The sequence below is a fragment of the Ostrinia nubilalis genome, chromosome 4, assembly GCF_963855985.1.
Source record: "Ostrinia nubilalis chromosome 4, ilOstNubi1.1, whole genome shotgun sequence".
Lineage (NCBI taxonomy): Eukaryota > Metazoa > Arthropoda > Insecta > Lepidoptera > Crambidae > Ostrinia > Ostrinia nubilalis.
Window position 1 is genome coordinate 3329215 of NC_087091.1, and position 25093 is coordinate 3354307.

Below are 25093 nucleotides of genomic sequence, written 5' to 3' on the forward strand. Positions count from 1 at the left end.
TTTATACAAAGTATCGTTTGACCACGGTTTCGAGCTTCAGGCTTTGGGGGCACTTTTTCCAAGACTATCCTGCTACGCCCTTTATTGTGATAACAATATTTATTTAGTGATGATCCATTTATCGATCTCGTTCGTAAAAAGGGATGTATCCAATATCTTCTATGGACACGGCGTCTTCTAATTTGAGTATACAAGAACCAAATTGATATAATATAACTGCAGCATCTTGAATGAGTTCACTATTAACCATTCTTATCGAAACAAACCTCTGTAAATATGTACTTTCACCACGACGTTCGACTGTGAAATGGACATTAGTCTTTATTGTGCTTTATTTGAGGCGGGGCACGCGGGCAACGCCGCTCCGCGCGGGAAGGCAGATCACACAGCGTGGTGACGCAGATCTGCGCCTGTTTCGCCGCGCGCGTTTTCTGTCGCCACGCGTCCCGCGGCGGAGCGCAGTGCAGAGTGATGATAACCGCCTACCTAACTCTTATGTCCAGCTACATCATTATTTTTACTTGGCGCCATCTAGTCAAAACCAAGCAAAGCTTGTGCTATCATTATCGACGAACGATATGAATATTAACCCGCGTCATTTGATGTAAAAATCCGAGTTCATAATTAATAGTTATAAGAAAATACCTTTAAAATTCGTCATCAACCGAGATCTCAAATATACCTACCTATAACATTTGTTATCATTAAGGTCGACATAATATGTATTTTTATAATAATTGACAACTCGGCTTTTTCACACGAATGTCGCAGGTTCGATACTTGTAGTACAAACAATAAAAGATATAAGACGATGAAGGTCGAAGGAAGCACCTGAATGAGGGTAGCACAGCACTGGTGAGAAGGTCTTTGTCCAGCAGTGGACCAAAGGCTTTAAACGATCGATAAACGCTCGTTTTGGGCACACTAATATCTTTGCAAATCAATACATGTATGATATCACCAATATAACTCATTAATAGTTGAATTATTTTTATAAAGAAAAGTCAATGGTGCGTTAACTTACTAAGTACCTACCTCTTCTTGAAATCGGTTTATCGAACTGGCTGCCCATACTGTTAACACGTAAGAGGAAATGGCTAATTGATACCACCAATTACTTTTTCGTTCGTTCGTTCGTTTCAGCCGATAGACGTCACTGCTGGACAAAGGCCTCCCTCAAGGATTTCCACGAAGACCTGTCCTGCGCCGGTCGCATCCAGGCACTTTTTACATGTTCTCAAACAGTAGTACCAGGCCTCCGTCACTCGCCTATGCCGGCCGAGATAATTACCTACAGCGCGCGACAACTTCAAGTTGCAAATCAATCAGGGCCGCCACGCGCCTGTGAGCACACGCGTATTTCTATACACGTTCGGTCGATCATCCTCACAATCAAGGTTTATTGTTCCAACAGCACTGTTATCCTTCTTTAATGGAAAATCGTAATATTTAGGAATAATAATTAACTGTAGTAATTTAAATAATTAAAAATAACTACACTTTTTAAATAATTTTGAAATACTTATGACAAAAAACTGTAGCAAAAAAAAATATTTTAGCTAATTTAAACATTAACTTTACTTCACCGTGTCTATTTTCCGACACTACACCTTTTAAAACTGTTTGTCCAATTTCGAATTATCGCAACACTGAAGTTTATTAATAGGTACTTTAGAGATGGTACGATTATACAAACAACACTAGATTAAAGTTTACCAATCGTAAATACAATAAAAAATGCTTCTTAAAATTAAGTTTTTATTTATTTTACTTTGCTTAAATACAACCCTGACGCTTGAGCCCTTGAGCTGTGAGGTAGATCAATTCTGAACACAAAAAAATTGCGCTCTTGTGAGCGTAGTAGTAAGGTGCGATTTCGAATGCACCATGTGCGTTGGATATTTTGTATTATTATTATTACTGTTAAAATGTCGGCATCTGATCCTACACAAAGGAGTGCAATTTCTGTTGCTACTATTATGTATTCTGTGGTAGTACCGGGACTTCTGCATATTATTTTATATAGCAACAGCAACATAGACGTTGTCACTTCTTCGCCAACTTGATTCAGACTCAGATTATTTTTTTACATTTCAAAGCATATAGGCTTTTATCATAATTTATGGTCATATGGAAATTTTACTGTGATAAAAAATTCAAAATTCAGAATGACTATTTAAAATCATGTTTTCCTTATTAATTGCATATCTCAAAGCCAATTGAATAAACAACAGACGGGATCAAGTAATCAGTATCATTATCAACAAAAGTTTATGACTTACCAAATGCAGAGGCACAAATTAGTTAACATATTAATAGTCGTTGAGGACGGACTTATCTACCCAATCCGATAGAACTATACGTGTGTTGATTGTGTTCAAAGAATAAATAAATGCAATATTAGTTAAAGTGAAAAAATGGCTAACAGAAATGAATCGGAAGAATTCACAGAAAAAGACCCACTGCAAAAAAACACAGGGGAGAAACTCGAAACGGGTCATGTGGAAATAATTAAGAGCCAAACTTTTTGTGAAAAATGCCGCTACATATTTAATAATATAACATTCGAACCGACCATGGTTATGTTCACAATCGCTTGGATGATCGTGATGACGACCACACAAAATTTGAGTTTAGAAAAAGCTTGTCGTGTCAATTTGAATTTCACAGATGAAATATGCACGTCTCTCAGATCACAAAGTGCTGACAGTCAAAACGAGTACGAAAGGGAAACCCAGAAGTTGCTGGCGACTGTTGTGAGCAGAAGAACATACATAGGGGCCACTGCACCGGCTGCTCTGGCCATTTTTGTCGGATCTTACTCGGACATTACTGGCCGCAGGAGATTCTTCGTTCTTATGCCTTTAATTGGCCAAATGCTCGCATCTGTCAGCAACATTATTAACACTTACTTTTTTTATGAACTCTCGTTGGAAGTGCTAGTTTTTAGTGAAGCTTTCTTTGAGGGCTTCAGTGGGGGGTGGTGCGTTTGTTTTACCACAATCTTCTCTTACATGGCCGTTATCACGTCAAAAGAAGACAGGACTTTTCGCCTTGGCATCGTGAACTTTTGTTTCACCGTAGGAATACCCATCGGAATTGGAGTCAGTGGAGTGTTGTTGAAAAACTTAGGGTTCTTCGGGTGTTACATAGCCGTGATATGTATGCAGGCTGTAAACTGTTTTTATACGTTATTTTTTGTGAAAGATCCGATAAGAACGCCGGAGCAGAAAAAGGTAACATTTTAATCACTTTCTTAGTTATTTGTTGATATAAGTATATGAGTATTTGGATTGGTTTAATCTCAAAATTGTAAACATTTATGGTTCTTGAAGATTATGATTATTCATAAAGCATCAATAGGTTATCAAACATTCAATTAATGCATTAACAAAACTGAACGTGCTTGATATCATTACAGTTACATTTGAGATAATGCGGATTATACTATTCTACGTAAAACTTACAAATCAAAATTAAATAATCTCGGAAAATTGGTCTTAACAATATGCTTTTGACCTTTTGGATCTAAAATGATTCACACGGTTAGAAAATATTTGTTATTATTTAGGTAAACTAATACTCACATAATTATGTGGCGTAAAAACGCTGGTTCACTCGTGATAACTGTTTATAGTACTCGTAGTGTCCTATAAGCCATAGGCGTCAGCAGAGCCTATACACATTACCCTTAAAACTCGGTTAACTACATCATCATACCTAGAAACGTTTTAATTAGTTGTGTGTTGCTAGTAAAACAGCTGCAGATAAAATTATTATAAGAGTTTCCTAGAGTAATGTCTGTATCTCTAGTGAAGTACAAGGTCAGTTTAAAAAAGGTTTTTACTCGTTACTGATCTAATTTACAAAATTGTGATACAGCAAAGAGTGTCTGGGGTATTGTTGATATATCTGTAGATGTCCTACATAATTGATAATACTTTGATATTTTTTTATAATCTCAATTCAAAGTACTAATTGATAATATTGATAAATGAGAAATCAATTATTGTTTTTGTCCAAAGGTTGCCATCTACAGTTTTGCGCCTCAATTTTGCATAGATAAATTAAACTACAAAGAGAACAGATAGAGACACTTAAGAGAACAATATTCTTTACTTTATAGAAGAATCACTTATTTCTAATATGTACACCACCCATTTAATGCACTCCCACAGTAATAAATCATAAAAATAAATCAATAACTAAATAAATACCTAATAGGAAAATCGAAGTTTAGAAATATTTTTCCCACCATAATTTAGTAATGATTTACAAGAATTTTCTTAATTGCCCAGCGTATTAAATAAACAATTAATTGTCATCATTATCCGCACTTTACTGCCACCAAATGCAAAGGTACATGCAATGAGTACCACTAAAGTAAAAGACACACTAAAGACAGTCTTATTGGCTCAATACAATAGTGCACTAACGAACGTTAACTGTGTGCAAGCAATAATAAATTAACTCGTTTAAATGTCAATTAAATAAATCAAATAGTGTAATACCAGGTTTTGAAAATGGCAGACGCAAATTTTGTTCTAGATACGAGTAAAAATGGATCGGAAGAGTACACAGAAAAATGCACCCTACAAAATAAAGATAGAAACAATTTTGAGACCACAGAGACAATTGAAAGTAAATCTTTTAATGAAAAAATTCGCTGTGTACTAAAAAAGGCCACACTTGAACCAACCGTGATCATGTTCATGATTTCAGTGATGATATCGCTAAATGCAACTCAAAATTTGAGCTTAGAGAAAGCCTGTCGAGTCAACTTGAATTACACAGACGAAATTTGCGACTCACTACGAATGCAGAGTGTCAATAGTGAAAATCAATATGAAAGAGAGGCTCAGAAGCTGCTAGCCTCTGCTCAGCGCAAAAAAACTCTATTAACATCAACAGTACCCGCTATCCTGGGTATTTTTGTTGGGGCATGGTCAGACATCACAGGCCACCGGAGACTGTTCGTCCTACTGCCATTAACGGGTCACATTTTAATGGGAATCAGCCTCATCATTAATACCTACTTCTTTTATGAACTGTCCTTAGAAGTTCTGGTTTTATGTGAAGCGTTTTTTGAGGCATTCAGTGGTGGCTGGTGTGTGATTTTTACGACAATATTTTCATACATGGCTGTTATAACAAATAGTGAAAACAGGACGTTTCGTCTGGGCATTGTGAATTTCTGTACAACAGTAGGCCTGCCCATCGGAATGGCACTAAGTGGGGTAATGTTGAAAAAATCGGTTTTCTTGGATGTTACACTTTTGTGATCTCTGTCCATTTCGTAAATTGCCTCTAGGTATACGTTATTTTATGTTAAAGATCCAAAAAGAACACCGGAACAAATTAAGGTAATCAATTTATAATTTATTTACTAAGTTTCCAAATTGTGCAAATAATTAAATGTAACTTAATCCCTCCAAACCACTCGATATGTATTTATACTTGTGTCAGGAGTGGGTTCACAACAATAGTCCAGTGGTCGATTTGGTCCAAAAGGATTAGGCGCGAGTGGATTTTTTTAAATCGCAATGACTATTAATTGTATAAAATGATAACTAAATGAATCAGAGCATCAATTATTAGTTTTCAGTAAACATCAACGTAACCGCATTAATCTTATCTCTGCTTTCCTTTCAAAGTCCACAAATACTAAACAATGAATATTAATGCCAGTGCTAAGTTTATAGCAGTAATCTAGCATTAATAACAATTCAACGTTATGTGTTAGGCATTGTTGAACAACATTGCTGTTTAAACAATAAATAACAATGTTTATTTAATATTTTGAAGTTTGATGCGTTTAAAACTAAAATTAGGGCAATGCTTATTATTTTTTATTGCTTTGAAAGCTTCCCGTGACTTGAGATTATTTCGATTCTGCTGAATAAATGGATTAAAAATTTATTTATTTATTTAAAAAAGATTATTTTTTGTTCCGCGTGCGATATCAGTCTTGCTCTAGTTTCAAAACACTAATCATGATTATCAATTTACATTGGTAATCTATACTTATAATAAATCTGTAGAGAGGTCAATTCTGTACATGAAATATATTTTCAAAATAACTATCAAGGGGTGATTAGTGATCGATACTGATGCCAAAAATGCAATCAGTAAAATTTTTATCTGTCTGTCGTCTGTCCGTCTGTATGTTCCTTAAAGAAACAAAAACTACTCGACGGATTTTAAAGAAATTTGGTACAATTATTCGTCATACTCCTGGGCAAGTTATAGGATACTTAGAAATTCCCACGGAAGCGGGAATTAGAGGGAAAATTCTTTTGTATGAAAAATCTAAACCGTTTAAGTTAGACGCTTGAAATTTGGCATGCAGTTATCTTAGTAAACTAAGAGCTTAGTTACAACAGGATATTGCAAAATTCCCACGGGAACGGGAATTAGCGGGAAAAAACATTTGTATGAAAAAATCTAAACCGCTTAAGTAAGACGCTTAAAATTTTGCATGCAGGTATCTTAGTAAATTTAAAGCTTAATTACAACAGAATATTGCAAAATTCCCACGGGAGCGGGAGTTAGCGGGAAAAAACATTTGTATCAAAAAATCTAAACCGCTTAAGTTAGACGCTTGAAATTTGGCATGCAAGTATCTTAGTAAGTTTATAGCTTAGTTACAACAGGATATTGCAAAATTCCCACGGGAACGGGAGTTAGCGGGAAAAAACATTTGTATGAAAAAATCTAAACCGCGTGATAGATGAAGGGGGTAAAACGGGATCCACGCGTACGAAATCGCGGGCGGTCGCTAGTACGAGTAATAAAAGAAATGTCGTTTGTCGTTTAATTTTGATTGATTTTGTAACAATTCACTGCTAGACCGAAGTCTTCCTCAAGGGGTGCCACAAAGCCCAATCTACTTTTTTTCATCCATATCCATCCATACACTACTAACATTCGAATCCGTAACCACAGAAGTTGCTATAGTGGTACGCAAACAACTAGGTCTTGCTGAAGTTGCTGTTCCGTACCTCTAGCATGAACAACTGTCGTCTTCGAATCGTTTGCGTATTCGAAAAAATTCGATACTCAACCTTCGAATTAAACGATAATGTGACAATTTTGATTCTCAAAATAAGCTTCGTACGACCAATTCTCATACTAAGTTCACTTTACGACACGTTCTCAAGGGCAGAGTTGTAGTTTTCGTACTAAATATTTTTATGGCGATTCGAATATGCAAACGATTCGAACTCGAAAGTTTTTCGAGCTAGCCGTGCAGTCTACGCCCTGCTTGTAAGGCTCTTTGCACTCGCCAGTGGCGCCAAAAAGCTATTATAAGATAGTCCTAAAATTAAGTTTATTAAAAACACAATGTTTTTATAATCTGGTACAATCTTATCAGATCATGGTTAGTAAACACGCTTCGGAAGTCTAAAGGGCTTGATCAAGGCCCCTTAACATATTGTTACACACGAGATTTGCTCTAGACGTTACACGCTTGGTTTTTTGTAACGTGGAAGAAATTGAAAAATAATACGTTATACGCAGCCATCATAATTTTTTAATGTTAGAAACTGTGAAAAAATCACACACAGAATAAGTTGAAAAAAATAACAAAAAAGGGAAAACAATATGTTATTTAAAAACAATACCTACATGCATTTAGCATTATTGGCACAGTTATTGGTATTTCCATTAGCAAATAACCAAATAATTTGATCATCACACATTTTGAGCATTGTTGTCAAATATTCCTAAATCACAACCATTTATGAATGCACAATACATCTTAGAACGTTGTGTTAGGCAATAACCACATACGTTTCTCTTATAATAGGCTTAAATGGTACTATTAAAATTGGATTCAAATTCAAAATCTTTATTGCGTGTTATTATTTGGACTCATAAGAGTTGTTTTCCACAGCACGACGGGCAGGGCGTCCGCTACTTCTTCAGAACGTTCTTCGACTTGTCCAACATTAAGGAAACTGTCAAAGTGGTATTCAAAAATGGACCTAACAGACGTCGGCTGAGGATGTGTGTGCTGATGGTGATAGTCACCTTCTTGTTTGGACCTGTGTTTGGTATGTACTTAGTTTTGGTATTTGGTATTCGGTGTAGGTACAGCAGCGTCAAATATACTGGTCATCACAAAAATCGGCCCACCTATGTTTTACAGGAAAACTCGTTTTTACTGACACAATCATGGTGCCCCAACAATATTGGTGTTATTTGAAAGCCCAGTAAATATCCTTAAAGAAAAACACATTTAATTTCTTAATAAACGATTTAAACGATTAACATCTACAGGGTGTTAGGTAAATGGGTATATGAGCCGACACTAGCCCATGTTAACATGGTCATATAAATGGTATGGTGAAGTCAGAAAATTGATATCTTCATTTTAATTATTTTAATTTTCATACAAATTGGATTTTATAAAATTTATTTTGTATGAAAATTAAAAAAAATAAAATGATGATATTAAAATTTCTGACTTCACCATACCATTTATATGACCATGTTAACATGGGCTAGTGTCGGCTCATATACCCATTTACCTAACACCCTGTATACTTATAATAAATAGAGAGGTCAATTATGTACATGAAATATATTTTCAAAATAACTATCAGGGGGTGATTAGTGATCGATACTGATGCCAAAAATGCAATCAGTAAAATTTTTGTCTGTCTGTCTGTCTGTCTGTCCGTCTGTATGTTCCTTATAGAAACAAAAACTACTCGACGGATTTTAACGAAACTTGGTACAATTATTCTTCGTACTCCTGGGCAGGTTATAGTATACTTAGGAATTCCCACGGGAACAGGAATTAGCGGGAAAATCCTTTTGTATGAAAAATCTAAACCGCTTAAGTTAGACGCTTGAAATTTGGCATTCAGGTATCTTAGTAAACTTAAAGCTTAGTTACAACAGGATATTGCAAAATTCTCACGGGAACGGGAATTATCGGGTAAATCCTTTTGTATGAAAAATCTAAACCGCTTAAGTTAGACGCTTGAAATTTGGCATGCAGGTATCTTAGTAAATTTAAAGCTTAGTTGCAACAGGATATTGCAAAATTCCCACGTGACCGGGAATTAGCGGGAAAATCCTTTTGTATGAAAAATCTAAACCGCTTAAGTTAGACGCTTGAAATTTGGCATGCAGGTATCTTATTACACTTAAAGCTTAGTTACAACAGGATATTGCAAAATTCTCACGGGAACGGGAGTTAGCGGGAAAAAACATTTGTATGAAAAAATCTAAACCGCATAAGATAGATAAAGGGGTAAAACCGGATCCACGCGTACGAAGTCGCGGGCGGCCGCTAGTATACAATAAATGTGACTTGAAAACCTCACTTTGGGCTCACCTCTGGGATCAATTAGACCAATTTTTATGGTTATAAAACCAAATAATGATCTCACGTGTCCTCTTTAACAGATTGATAGCGATTAATCCCAACTTAATAGTTTTATAGCCATGAAGTTGGCTCAAGCGTAACTACCTATTTTTTAAAGAAGTGACTCTGGATTCTTCTTGTTGGGGACGACTCGCCGAGAAGGAGGAAATCGGCGAAATAGTGGCGCGAACGAATGCGTACACCGTTGCGCGTAAACTGTAAATGTGTATGTTTTGTATGTTAATTATTGAATATTTAAGGTTTTAACATGTATTTGATGGTCTCTGTAATAATATTAAATAGCTTGATATATAATTTATGGAAATAATAACCGTTTATGTAAGTTACATAAATAAAGATGGTAAATGATGAATAATTCTTTATAGAAGATGTAATTTACTAAGGACTAAGTTAAATTGTAATAATATATAAGAAAAGACGAAGCCTATGTATTACTTTTTACATGTAAATAATAAAGAGGACACATATTAATTAAGGAAAACAGATAATTAAGAATAAGAAGATAGGGAATCGCTTAGGAGTGAGCGAGATAGGCATGTGAGCGCTCACGGACGCGTCTGTCTGAGAGGGAGGGTTTGAAAGAGAGATAGCCTACATTCGGGCATGGCGATTGGTGTAGATTATGGGCGATTGCCGCGACTAAACCCTCGCTCTCAGACAAGACATAAGAAGCGCGCCTCGAGCCCAAAAAGTCAGTTCGTCAGTGCAGTTCGTGAGTTCGTCAGCTAGTCCAGTGCAGTCCAGTTCAAATCGGAATAAGTGCGAGTCGAGCTAAGCTCCTCCTAAACGCGACGCGGTTGCCCTATTCGAACGGGCAAAGTGTAGTGTAGTTCTAGACTTAAGGACAGGACCTACATAGTGTTAAGTGAAGATTTGTGAATTTGTGAAGTGAGAATAAAAGAAGCTATACAGTCCATTGTTTTATTATTTAGAAGCTATCGATGAACGGTTGGCGGTTCGAGCTCCGCCGATCAGACCCAGTGCACGCACCGTCACACCGAGCGGCTACTTCAGATCCCAACAGTGGGCGGTCGTGCACACTTCTACAGACACATTTTTGGGGTAAAAACCTTTCCTTTAATGAAATGAAGTTTAGAACTAGGCTTTTAAATGGTGCCAATATTAGTGGGAAGTGGGGATGCATACGTTTGAAAGTGCTTCCCAAGTAGCATTCGGGGTTCTATATAGTATGTCTAGTCGTTCACATGTACTCCACAAGCTGTGTATGTCAGCTGTATACGAGCTGTATAGCTTGCTATAATGCTTTTATAGAACCAGTTTGGGCACAAATTAGACAGCCTTAAGTTCACTATGGCTGTACATTAGCAGTATAATAGCATTATAATAGCAGTTTAAGTAGTAACATCGGACTTAAGGCTGACTTACGGCACTATATGGGACGCAGTGTGAACCATACAACGTACGTGAGTGTAATAAAGAGTAACAAGTGGCTAAATGCACAGCTTTCAAAGTTATAAAGTCCGACAAAAGTATTCCAATGCTACCTAAAGTTCACGTGTGTCCTAAATTATTTCACATTTTAATATTAGTTTGGTATTTTTACGTGAGTGCCAAGGGGAAACAACTCGGGCGGATAATCATTTATGCAAATAATAACACGGGTTTTAAATACTTAATAATGTTAATGCCATTGGGAATGCAACTTTATCGTGAAATGTATACATATTTACAGCTAAAATATTTACGCGCCTCTGTAAAAACGCGATATTCATTTTAAAATATTTAAAACTGGCTGAGAGGAAATCTACAATTTTCAGTTTTTGATATTGTATTGGCATTATAATTATATTACGGTAATTATAACATGAAACCAAAACTCAATCGCTCTATCTGCGAATTTTGTGATAAATCTGCATTAATTTTGGATATTTATTTGGTAAATATTTTAGGTTATGTAGAACAAAATGGTGGAAATGAAATACGGCTATGTGAACTGTTATAACTCCAATTTAATGCGGTGAGCGTATATTAGGTTCACATGTGTTCTGTTAGAATGCTGTTATCAATATTATGAAGTTCCACATTTGTACCACTACAGCGCTAATGTCGATAAATCTATTCTAATGTGAACTTATGTACAGCTTTAAGATGTACCTAGTTCAGGTCAATTGTGTATCTTTAATTCTTTCAAATACTGAAATTTTAGAGATCCGCAATAAAAATTATTAATGTCCGTTAAATCGCCTAGCCCAGGTACTAATAGTCAAGTATGAATACCTAAAGCATCAGACGGTAGTGTTCCCGGTTTTAATTCGTTTATTATGCCTGACAATTTATTCAAAGCGGAATGAGGAATACGATTTTCAATAGCCCATGTTCTTATTTTTTTGCGAAAGGTTAAATAATTGTCCAAATCAAAATGGTATTCACTATCACTAGAAATGCAATCATCACACTCTGATATCTGTATATTTTGAAGGGAAATTTCAGGTTCAGGCATAATATTTTCCTCTGCATCATGTACAGAACCACCATGAACAACTAAAAACAGGCTTGGGGAAATGTGTAATAGAATATCACATTCACATTCATGTTCAGCTTAAAGCAAATAAGAGTAGTACTTGTGGACAAATAAACTGCTATTGATGTTAATGGACAACACATATAGTCCTTTTAACAGCCTACAGTGCACATGCGAACCATTGAAACACTTTTGTACAGATAGTAAAAAAAGGTTATTTTAATTATCACAAACAAGTCCTACTACAGCAACTAGCTGTATAACAGTCTAAAACAAGTAAACATAACAGCCTTTGGCTTTATAAATGACCACGTGTGTTCTATTAAAATGCTAGCTCTATAACATCGTACAAGTAGGCCGTTAAACAGCTCGTTGCCGTATCTCTACCCTCCTATAATGCTCTTAGTCAGACGGCTGACTAAAGGATAGTTGTTAGAGTATTATAACACCAACAATCGTATAAAAGTATAACTCTACACTAGTCTACACTCCTATAAGTCCCTTAGACAGGTATAGGTGTAATTAATTGCATTAATACAGCTTATACATCACGAGTGAACTGTACTAATGCTTTAAGTACACATTGGAACTAAATGTGTACTCTTAAATGGAGTAAAATGCTACTTGGGTTGTCGCAGGAGGGTCGATTTTTGTGATGACCAGTGTAGTTCGTGACACTATGTCGCCAAAAAGTTGACAACACAACCTTATTCCAATTGTCACAAAGACGTGTTGCGAACGGTAGCGCATTTTCTTACATAAATTTTCAATTCCTATCATTGGAGGTCCGAAAATATTTCTCATACAATTTGATACCATAATGATGATTCTTCATAAAAAATTTAAAACCTACATATTTAAAAACATAATCATTGATATTCATAATATCACTAATCATACACTTAGTTTTTACTAATATTTGTTTTCATATATTTTTCTATACTAATGATCGAAACTCATAATCATTCGAATAAATAACTAGGAATATTCATAAATGTGATGTATCCTAATATTTGTTTTCATAAATTTATTACTCATAAGTGTATTTATCCATATTATTGAAAATCATGATGTCTATATTCGTATTAAATCGTATTTTAACATTAAATTAATTTGAAATGGTCCAAAACAGGCAATATTTTGTGCCACAAAACTAACGTGACAGAAACGAATCGCTGCAAAACCGACTCCACGTAGTCTTGTCTGCACTACCCCTAGAGTGTAATTTAAAAGCCGGAGGCGCGGAGGGAGGGCAGCCCTCGCCCGCTGTAACGAGGCTCAGGCGCCCGGGTGAGCTGGAGCGGCTGAGGCTGGTCGCCGAGGCGCCGAAGGCGCCGATGGCGATCCAAAAAGCCGAAGCTGCGGAAGCAAGCGTGGGTGCCTGAGCCTCGTTACGCAAGGGCGGAAGGGCTGCACATCCCGCAGCGCCGGAGACGAGGAGATACCAATGCATGCTGCATGCATGCTTTCATGCTGCATGCTTATCTACTCTATTAAATTATATATGATTTTTTTAAAGATATGATGTCTGTTATAAAGTAAAATATTCTGAACAACAACATTATGAGTTGAAGTATGTTCTTAGTAACAACATTATTAATTAAAACAATATGATCAATGAATGTTATGAAGAAAAAAGATCTGAAAATAAAAATTATGTATTTTAAATGTTTCTTGGTAGTAACAGTATTGATAAAAAAATTATGATTACTAACTGTTATGAGCTCCGATGGTAGTAATAAAAATGAATGAATAAAAAAAGTATGAAAAATAAAATTATGAAGAGAGATTATTATGAACACAAATCGGTAGTAAGACAAAGAATAGGATTTAGAATTTTATGTGAGCCAATATAGAACCGTTGCGAACTTTTTGGCTACTTTGGGTGTCACGAACTATTTGACGCTGACTGTATAGAGATAAACGGGGTACTGTTTCATACTACTAGAGTAGTCTACTCTATGTCATCATCATCATTTCAGCCACAGGACGTCCACTGCTGAACATAGGCCTCCCCCAATGACTTCCACATCGCACGGTTGGGGGCACCCAGCGCCTTCCTGTTACCTTTATTCTAAATAGTCTGTCCTATAGATACTGCTAACTTAATTGTTTGTTTGATAATTTTAGATTGTAAGTACAGTCAGAGTCAAATAGTTGACAACACAACCTTATTCCAATTGTAACAAAGACGTGTTGCGAACTTCTTGGCTCCTTTTTTAGTGTCAGTATTTGACGCTGACTGTACCAGCAAATAGTTCTAGACTAATACGAGTATTGTCATGAAAATAAAACTTTGAACGAAAAGAACTCGAGCACTTTGTGCCTAAACACATGGCGTTTTACGTTCAAATATGGTACTATTTAATAAGATACTAACGTAAAAATGTATCATTTACTTTACAGGTGAATTGTCTGTCATGTACATGTCTACACGGTACCGATTCAACTGGGACGAAGTTAAATACAGCCTCTTCCAAGCATACAACTTTATTACACATACAATTGGTAAGCTAAGTACTTGTTAGTAATTTATACTCCCGTTGAAAGGCAAGCCAATTTCAACAAGCAATATTTATCTATTTAAAACTTAATTATAATGCGTATAAAACACAGTATAGATCGTGCCATCCACGAAGACGCTCCCCACCAATTTTTGGTCGAGGGAAGCGCGGGGCGCGGAGAGTTTGATCCGAACAATCCGAGCGTCATTGTTGTAGTGTGCGGTGTGCACTCATGGATAATTTAGCGTGTACCGATAACACTCAAACATTAGCGGAAGAATGGTGGGGCGCGTCTTCGTGGATGGCACGATCTATGAATACGGCGAACTTAATGCCATTTGGGATTCTCCTCTAGTTGAACTCCTTAAACTTTCAGTATTTTAAGCCCTGTTCACAATTCCAGGTACGGTATTCTCCATCACGGTGTTCAGCAAATACCTCCAATGGCACGACTCCATGCTGGGCATCATCTCCACCGTCAGCAAGATTGCAGCTTCTTTCGTCTACTGCTTTGCTCCTAACGAGACAATCTTCTTTATTGGTAACCTTAATTTTTACATTTTACTATCTAAATAAATGGAGGGAAGTTAAACCTTAACTTCGAACTCCTCCTATGTTCTTCTGATTAATTTCGTTGCGGGTCCAATGACAGTTTAACCGGGACAAACTTGACCTTCACTGGTTGGGTTTTTATTAGCGGTCAAGCTGTAGATCCTGGCTACACAGGAGTTGCAGCGGTGGGAACGAGATGTTGGAATAGTATCTAAATAGAGTGAGATTATGCTAAATAATATACATAAATTATCTAGTTAATTAGAAAAAGAGTGAAAATTGTAATTTAAAAAACAAAGATTCCATTTTAAAATCTGGTAAAATGTAAATCTCTATTTAATTAGCCGAAATATGGAGATCTTTTAATGGAGGAATAAAAAGACCTCAAAAGGTAAAATTGCATTTTTATTAATTTTGTTTTAATGAAATCAACATCAAAAGGAATTAAATTAATAAACATTTTTTGAACTTTGATTAAAAGACTAGGAACAATCGAAAAATCGAAGTTCAAGAAGCTGCGAGCTATAAGCCTTGATCACACGCACCGAGTAAACAGGCGAGACAGTGCTACTGTCTCCATACGATACCAACCGAATAGTACAAAACAAACACCGAGTACTTGGCCGAGAGCACTGTCTCGCCCGTTTGCTCGGTACGTGTGATCAAGGCTATAATATCAGATATAGTCGCTTATATGCATATCTACACTAATATTATAAAGAGGAAAACTTTGTTTGTTTGTTTGTTTGTTTAGTTGTAATGGATAGGCTCAAAAACTACTGGACCGATTTAAAAAATTCTTTCACCATTCGAAAGCTACATAACTCACGAGTAACATAGGCTAAATTTTATTTTGGAAAATAATAGGGTCCCGTAAAATATTTGGGATTTTCGTAAGACTTGGAAAAGCGCCATCTATCGTCATTGGTTAAAATCTTCTTGCGCCTGACAAAAATTTTTGAGGTACGTAAATATTCATGAAGGCAAAGCTGTCAAACGCCATCTATCGACATCATTAGTAAATTAGTAACTAAATATTACATGTACTATGAATAGCGCTGTTCGTAAATAATATTGAAAATTTAATAAATAAAGATATGTTATGTAATTGAACCATTCACTGTATGTACCTATTTGAATCATTCACTGTGTTTAAACGAGCAAATCAAAGTGTTAATTAGTGACTTTTTACAAACTTCCTTGCAAATTCTTACTATGTGCCGCCATCTACCGAGATGAATATTAGGGTACGGAAATGGGATGGGCGCGTGGGCGATTGTAGTTAAATAGGATAAGAATTACCTACTTCGTTTTTATTTTCTGTATGTAATTTGTTAATTTTTTGGTAGGGTCTTTATTTTAATTACTTAGGTTGGTAGGTACTTAGGTACTTATTTGATTTTAATGATAATTACTATAGGTACGTATAATTTTAGTAGAAAGAAAGGTCATTGAATGACTAAGTGACTCACTCACTCATCACGAAGTCTCAGAAACTACAAGTCTCAAAAGAGTTCTCAGGGGTTAATGGTCTATTCCACCTGGCTTTGATCACCAAGATGATCAAAGTGGACTCCAGTTAAATTATATTTTTAGTGTTCTTTGATCACCATAAATAAATCATAATTATCTCTGAATTGTCACATACATGTCCAATTTGTTTATTGCGGTTTTTAGAAAATATCAAAAATGTTACAAAACAAAATATGTAGTACAACAATTGGACATGTGACTATTAAGAGGAGGTGTGATTTGTTTGTAGATGATCAAAGGACACTAAAATAATAATTTAACTAGAGTCCACTTGGCTCACCCAGGTCATCGTATCCGTGGGTGATCAAAGGCACAGAATAAATTCAAAGGACACTAAATTGTCGCTGTAAGTCCACTTTGATCACCTGGCTAATCAAAGCCAGGTGATCAAAGTGGAATACACCTCCTTTTAGAACGTAGGTAGTCACTAAGACGAAATTTTGCAAAAGTCAACCCTTATGGGAGTTAAAAAGGGGGTTAGAAGTTTGTATTGCAGTCCTCGGTTTTTAAAGTAAGAGACTTGAAAGTTAAAGTGTATGCTCACTATGATCTCTAGATATTGTGGAGGTGTAGGTACATATACTGTTCGGTACACTGTGGTACTGTGTACACATCGGTTTGCCGGCGATATTGTGGTCATGGCAGAATCGTTGGAAGATCTTGCCACAATGCTCGAAGACCTTAATCGATTTTCCCAACAGGTAGGCCTGAGGATGAACATGGACAAAACGAAGCTTATGCCGAATGTCCATGTTGCGCCCTACCCAGTTTCAGTTGGGAGCTCAATTCTCGAGATTGTCGACAAGTAGGTATGTCTACCCCGGACAAACGATCCAGCTAGGTAGGTCCAATTTCGAGAAGGAGGTCAATCGTCGAATCCAACTCGGCTGGGCAGTGTTCGGGAAACTACGCAACATCTTTTCGTCCAAAATACCTCAATGCCTGAAGACTAGAGTGTATAACCAATGTGTATTACCAGTGATAACTTATGGCTTGGAAACGTGGCCTCTCACTATAGGCCTTATTTAGAAGCTCAGCTGCACAGCGTGCTATGGAGAGGGCTATGCTTGGTGTTTCTTTGCGAGATCGAATCAGAAATGAGGAGATCCGTAAACGAACCAAAGTCGCTGACATAGCCCGACGGATTAGCAAGCTCAAGTGGCAATGGGCAGGGCACATAGTACGCAGAACTGATGGCCGATGGGGCAGAATGGTTCTGGAATGGGGGCCGCGTACCGGAAAACGTAGCGTGGGACTTCAACCTACAAGGTGGACCGACGACATCGTAAAGGTAGCAGGGAAGCGCTGGACGCAGGCCGCTTCCAATCGATCAACATGAAAAGCATTGGGGGAGGCCTATGTTCAGCAGTGGACGTCCTATGGCTGAAATGGTGGTGGTGGTGGTGGTACATATACTGAAAATGTATCATTAGAAATCAACTACGGGGGCTAAGGAGATAAAAGGAGGGTTGGAAGTTTATATTATGAAAGTCCTACGTGTTTAAAGTAAGAGAGTTTAAATTTTAAATGTATGCACTATAGATGCTAAGAGCGGATTTTACGAAACTCCACCCCTAATGGAGTAAAACGAGGTCCACGCGTACGAAGTCGCGGGCGGCCGCTAGTACTAAATAAATCTGGTAAATGGGTTTATGTATCAGTTAATACTTATTGTTAAGTACGAAAGATTAAAATAACGACTTAATAATGGGCACGACTATTTTATGGTTACGATCTTTTTTTTTTAATACAAGTTAGTATTTCTTTGGAGACGTTTTTTGTATGCGTATTATCTGGGGGCACGGCAGTGCCCCCACCAAGTCGAGCAAAAAAGCGGCACGGCCGTACCATCCTTTTCTCGAAGCAATTCAGGCCATTTTCGACCCCCTGTAACTTCGTTGTGGATAAAACTAGAAGACTGAATTTTCAGTAACCATGCAGGCATTGTAAAGACACGGTATATTTCAAATTTCATTCAATTTGAACCAGTAGTTTAAGAATTATAACGCGTCAAAGTTTCTTAATTTTGTCACTCACTGACTGACTCACCGATCATCAAAACTCTAAGGCACTTCTAGCAGACCTAGAAGCTTCAAATTTGGAATATAAGTAGTGTTTGGTGTATGAATCAAGGAAAAACTAAAATATTTGGGGGCACGGTAGTGCAACCGCCAAGTCGAGTAAAATTTTTCAATTTCGGTCCAGTTTTCTAGATACATAACTGCTGTCTACAAAATACAAAAAGAAATGAGATCCCATCAAAAACAATACTTGTCAAAAAAACCAAAGTTTTTCGTACTAGTGGTACAGGCCAGGAAATCTTTAACGTTTTACATAAATTATTGACTTGGCCATCGCACTAAATAATTTAATTTACACGTGTTTTCATGCGATGGCCAAGTCAATAATTTATGTAAAACGTTAAAGATTTCCTGGCCTGGACTTGGTATTACATGGATCTCACAACTTTTTACCGTAGAACAACTGAGTTGCGAGACTTGTTTTTTTTGACAAGTATTGTTTTTGATGGGTTAATTTAGTTACATGTAACTTACTTTACTCCATTTTGATTTTAGCCTACCTACAATACAACCTGAGAAATCTTGTATAGTGTATAAATAAATATTAATGGATCAGGACCGGTACACCGTTATTTATTTTATTTATTTAACCTAGTAGTAACACTATATTTTACACATTATATACGAAGTCGACAGTTTTCCTCGTGATTATCACTTATATGATCCCAAATAACACGTTGTATCAATATCAATAAGTAGGTTATTTACTTATCTGCACTATAATCAGGTTAAATTAGTGCCGTTTCATCGTATAAAAGCACTAGCTTTCCGCCCGCGGCTTCGCCCGCGTGGAATTTTGTCAGTCACAGAAAAACAATATCGCGCGCGTATTTGCTCACCGTTTAGACCTACCCTGGACTACGACAAACATTTTAAAACCAAAATCAGCACAATCGGCCCAGCCGTTCTCGAGTTTTAATCAGACTAACGAACAGCAATTCATTTTTATTTATATAGATAGATAGATAGATGATAGCTAGCGGCCGCCCGCGACTTCGTACGCGTGGATCCCGTTTTACCCCCTTCATCTATCTTAAGCGGTTTAGATTTTTTTCATACAAATGTTTTTTCCCGCTAACTCCCGTTCCCGTAAGATTTTTGCAATATCCTGTTGTAACTAAGCTTTAAGTTTACTAAGGTACCTGCATGCCAAATTTCAAGCGTCTATCTTACGCAGTTTAGATTTTTTCATACATATGTTTTTTCCCGCTAACTCCCGTTCCCGTGGGAATTTTGCGGTATCCTGTTGTACCTAAGCTTTAAGTTAACTAAGGTACCTGCATACCAAATTTCAAGCGTCTAACTTAAGCGGTTTAGATTTTTCATACAAAAGTATTTTCCCGCTAATTCCCGTTCCCGTGGGAATTTCGGGAATTCCTTTCTTAGTGCACCTCTACGGTACCTAAACTACGTCCCTTCCAAATTTCAAGTGCCTACGTTTAACCGTTTAGGCTGTGCGTTGATCTGTCAGTCAGTCAGTCAGTTTCTCCTTTTATATATTTAGATTATTTTAGTAATTTAAAGTAGTCCATAAAATATGATCACGTGTTGGATTTTGTATCGTAAATACTCATAAAACTCATAAGATAGTAGGGTCGAGCTATTAATCAGTATGAACATGTATGAAAGTGCGCATATTACACCGATTTGGTATCGGCTGATTCTTCATACAAATTAAAATCGGGCCCAACTATCGGCCAACTAAAAGTCGGTGGTCTGCGCCTAGACTAATAGTTACAATGGTTAGTATATTATAGCTCATCATAGGTTTTTTTTTTCAGGTCCAATGGTTGAAATACTGAACGGCACATCGATGTTAGCTTTGCGATCGATATTCTCGAAATTGGTAGCTGCAGACGAGATAGGTAAGATTCTTTTGATACTTACAAACTAAGCAGCCAGTGTAACGCTAAAGCAGCAATATTTGATTTAGCGTTACACTGGGTATGGTTTTGTAAAACAACACCCATCTCAGGGGTGGTGGTACTGTACACGACACACGTACTCAGTGGTGTAGCGGGGTACGCGGGGTTGGTGCGGGCGGTACAACGCGGTCTCGAAAGTTTTAGGCAACGCTTGAACAAGGTTTTTACTAATAAAGTTAGAATTTTATTTATATTTTTCTTGTAATTACTTTCATGTGTTCCTACTACCACCCCTATATGGGCGTTGTTTTACAAAACCACAGCCTGTATTTTTATCATTGTTACGAAAAAATCCTCAAATAAGTATTTACTTACCTGTATACAGGGTGTTAGGTAAATGGGTATATGAGCCGACACTAGCCCATGTTAACATATGCATATAAATGGTATGGCGAAGTCAGAAATTTGATATCATCATTTTAATTTTTTAAATGATCATAAAAAATAAAATTTATAAAATCAGATTTGTATGAAAATTAAAATAATTAAAATGGTGATATCAATTTTCTGACTTCACCATACCATTTATATGCATATGTCAACATGGGCAAGTGTCGGCTCATATACCCATTTACCTAACACCCTGTATAGGCAATTTCATAATATTTTATATTTAGTTCCTCAAAAGATATGAAATATTATGTTTTGTTTTTATAAAGCTGCGATTATTACCGATGTTTGAATTTGAAGTATCATAACATAATATTATCATAATTGGATTATCTTAATCTCCATTTTAACAAAGCTGAAAATCATTATCGAAAACACATTTTACCACTAAGCCTTCATTGATAATTTTAATATTGATCTTAATTTGAAAAAACATAACCTTCCTTCTGGTCCAGTCGGGTAAAAATGAAAACTATTTTTTCTCTACTGCGATGGTTTCCCAGAATCCTCTTCCATTTTCTCATTAATTTATTTTTTTGTATATATTGAGTATGACGATGTAGTTACACCACCAATCATTCATATGGGGTGGGCCCCTGAGTAATAATATTAGCCCAGGGCCCCCTAAACTCAGGGTCCGGCCTTGGAAGGAAAGAAAGAAAGAAAAACGTCGATCCAAACTCCTTTTATACTCGTAGGTATTCTTCTAATTTCGGGGTTCGATGACCATTAACCGACCCCCGAAACAAACTTGACCTTCATTGATTAGGTTTTACCGACTTTGTCACCATTTTGCTGACATAGTTAATCTTAATTACAGGAAAAGTGAACTCTTTAATCGGTCTAACAGAGACCCTAATGCCGTTGGCTTATGTTCCTCTGTACACACAAGTGTATACAGCGACGATGGAAGTGCTGCCTGGTGCTGTGTTCCTGCTAGGAGCAGCCATGACCTTACCAGCTGTAGTGGTGTTTATGTAAGATCATTTTGTTTTAAGTTAACTTTAGGCAGGGTACTCACCTGCCATGTAGCACGTAACGTAGCATGTAACGTGTCCAACCTTCAAGTGAGTACGGCTCGTCCACGGTCATCGTGTCTCTAGCTGCGAGCTCCTGGATCCTACTGCGAGCCGCCTTTGTGCTCGCAGTGATACCACCAGTCGGCGGGTCGCTGCGATCTCCCTGCCAACCACGCGCGAGCGGGCTCGTGCCTATGTACTCACTTGATACAGTATCTGTTACATTAGATGCTACACGGCTAGATGAGTACCCTGCTTTATAACTATGACCCTACATAGAATTATTATAGTTCTTGTGTGAAATCAATGAAGGTGTGTGGTTCTGCCAGAGTAGAATAGAAACCTCCCTTCCCGCGAATATCGTAAGAGGCGACTCAAGGACTATATTTGAACATCAGACCTACCAAATCTGTCTGGTCAGTGTGGGGAGTGTAGACCAAATCTCCCTTATGCCTCAGGTATAGGGTTGCCAGGTCCAAAATCACAAAAGCCGGACTTTGTGCTTCATTTGGCCGGACATTTTACCCTAAAAGCCGGACATGTGACGGGGGGGGGGGGTGGTGCAATTAAGTGTCAGCTCATGAGTGAGTACTATCATCATCGCCTGGCGCGGCAACCAAATAAAAAGCCTAACAAAGGCCGGACAAGGCAATATTTGGCCGGACAAGTCCCTAAAAAGCCAAACATGTCCGGCTAAAGCCGGACGCCTGGCAACCCTACTCAGGTAGGTATATTAGAGAGGGTAGTGCTCTGGCAGTAGAGACCAAATTGACCAAAAGTACCTGATGATGAAGTATAATAAGTTTATTTTAGTAATAAAAAAAAATTATAACGCAGAATGCTTCATAATTTATAATTTACGATAATTGTAGGCTTTCGATTTTGACCTGAATATTTTATGGAGTTTAAAACTTCAGCATTAAATTCTGTTCATTTTAATTGGAAAATTACGATACGAATAATTTACCATGACAGCCATTTCATAAGTATAATAATTTAATATCTTTCCATATAATTACAGATGGCTGTTCGTGGAACATCGCAGGGGTTTGAGGAAAAAACCTGTAATAGAAAATGGCACTGAAGTTCCTCTAAAACAGATGTGAAAATTCTAGTCGAATTTAGTATTAAGTTAACGCAATTTACTAGATAGTTGTAGACAAGTAAGTCTAGTTTTAAGCAATTGCAACTACTTAGCATGCTCATTTCGAGTTGTCGGTGGCTCGGTGCTCGCTTGTATTAAAAGCATGCTTTATGAGTACCTTAAGATCCGTTTTAGAAATTGATTCGATTGGTCGTATGAGTCTACTGGGGGCTCAGTGTGTTTATGTTATAGTCAAACCTCGAAGTTCCGGCACTCCTAGGTTTGACTAGTCAATCCTCAGGTCTGACTAGAAGTCTTAGTCAAAGCCCAAACATTTCGGCCTTTAACTAAATAATGTTAGTCAAACGTAGGAGTAACTAATTTGGTCAGGCAAAGGTCGAAACTCAATTTAATGAAATCGGAGTTTGACTAGTCAAACCTCAAAAGACTTTAAACTAAACTATACTTCATTCTGATCTTAAACTTATTGCATAGGCGTTACGGTCGGTTTTCACGCGCACGCGCAGCTGTCTCTTTAGTTCAAGGTTCGAGTAACTAAACTTATTTACTGAGGTTGTTTGTCAGTGTTTCTAGATCGATCTTGAAATTACTAATTTTTAGGGTTCTGTTACCTTAAATTAAAGGCTAAAGAGTTAAAACGCGACCCTTAGCGACAACCTTTAGCGAAGTCATAGTAGACTTCGCTAAAGAAAGGTTGTCTGTCACCAAGCTCGTATCTCATGAATCATTCTCAAAATACTTTGTTTTTTATTCATAATGTTTTTTATTCACCTTAAAAATAAATAGTCTTAGTTATTATCTTGCTGTGTATGCACTGTGATTGTTATATATAAATAATAATTTTAAATAATACTTTAAATTATTTTTAAGTTCGTTTTGGTAAACTTTTTATAGACTTTTTTGCTTTGTTTTCTTTATTTATAAGGCTTTGTAAATTACTATATCATATCTTTCTTTTTATCTTTATTTTTATAATGTTTATTTTCATTACTATTTAAGCTGTTACGTCAAAGTTCTGAGATTTCTAAAGGCCCTTCTCAAGAAGACCTCACCAACAACATCACACCATGACTATTGTAACAACAACGAGAACACACCGTCATTATTTTAATACGAATACAAATAATAATGAATGAAGAGGCATGTTCATTTATTTTTGTCAATTAAAACCATTCTTAACATTAACTATTAATTTCATCATGTTACTCATGTAACTCGTACTCGTACATTGAATGTTATTTCAATCTATCCAATGACAATAATGTTAATTATAATGAGTATTTTGCTTTTGCTAAAAAACTATTCATCATCATAGTTTCAGCGACAGGACGGGTCCGTGGCCGAGTCCCCCTGTGTTCGACGCACCCGTGGTCGACGCCCCCGGTCAGATAGAAGCAATTTTTAATCAAATGTACAGTCAGTCACAAAAATATTTATAAACGAATACGTCCACAGCTGACCTCTCCCAATTATCGTCCAAAATACTTCAGTGCCTAAAAACGAAAGTTTGAGAAAAACTATTATACAAATAAATATTTCCTATAACTTAAGATTTAAAATAGTATTATTAGTATTCGTTACCTGTGTAGATTTGTAATTTTTTAATTAATTTTTAAGATTTTTTTTCGTAAGTTTACCTACTCCTTATGTAAATCAAATCAAATTGAATAAAATATTATTAGAAAAATATTATTTAATTTATTTATTTGGAAAACATACAGTCGCAAATACACAATCTAAATCAGGTGCAGTAAAATAATGCACAAACCAATTTCTTCTGCTAATATTAGCATGCTTTTGTTGATGGCTGAATAAGTGATCATAATTTTGTTATTTTCGATCTTCTGTACACCCAATTCAAAGACAAAAAAAAAATTCTATTAAGTTCAATTAATATTTTGGTTTTCAAATAAAATGAATTTTAACATAATACATTTAAGAAACCTTCAATATTTATTTTCGTGGTCAAGACGAGTCAATCCATCGACTTTAGCCAAAATGAATTTTAAAATACATGGATCATACATTTGCACCTATTAAGCTTAAAGGAACTGCCACTATTGCCGTTAGAGTATAAACTAAATGTGTAAAATGTATCCTTA

At 36.5% G+C, this 25093-nt stretch overlaps 1 protein-coding gene across 1 annotated transcript; it reads left to right on the top strand.

The window, feature by feature from the left end:
* The first annotated feature begins 2287 nt into the window (after window positions 1-2287).
* On the top strand, window positions 2288-24683 carry LOC135088486 (lysosomal proton-coupled steroid conjugate and bile acid symporter SLC46A3-like). The gene is made up of 7 exons (XM_063983311.1): window positions 2288-3236; window positions 7898-8057; window positions 14289-14390; window positions 14790-14927; window positions 20334-20417; window positions 21688-21844; window positions 22908-24683. Exons 1-7 carry the CDS (start codon window positions 2418-2420, stop codon window positions 22990-22992), a joined length of 1545 nt encoding a protein of 514 aa, XP_063839381.1. The 5' UTR covers window positions 2288-2417; the 3' UTR covers window positions 22993-24683.
* The last annotated feature ends 410 nt before the right edge of the window (window positions 24684-25093 follow it).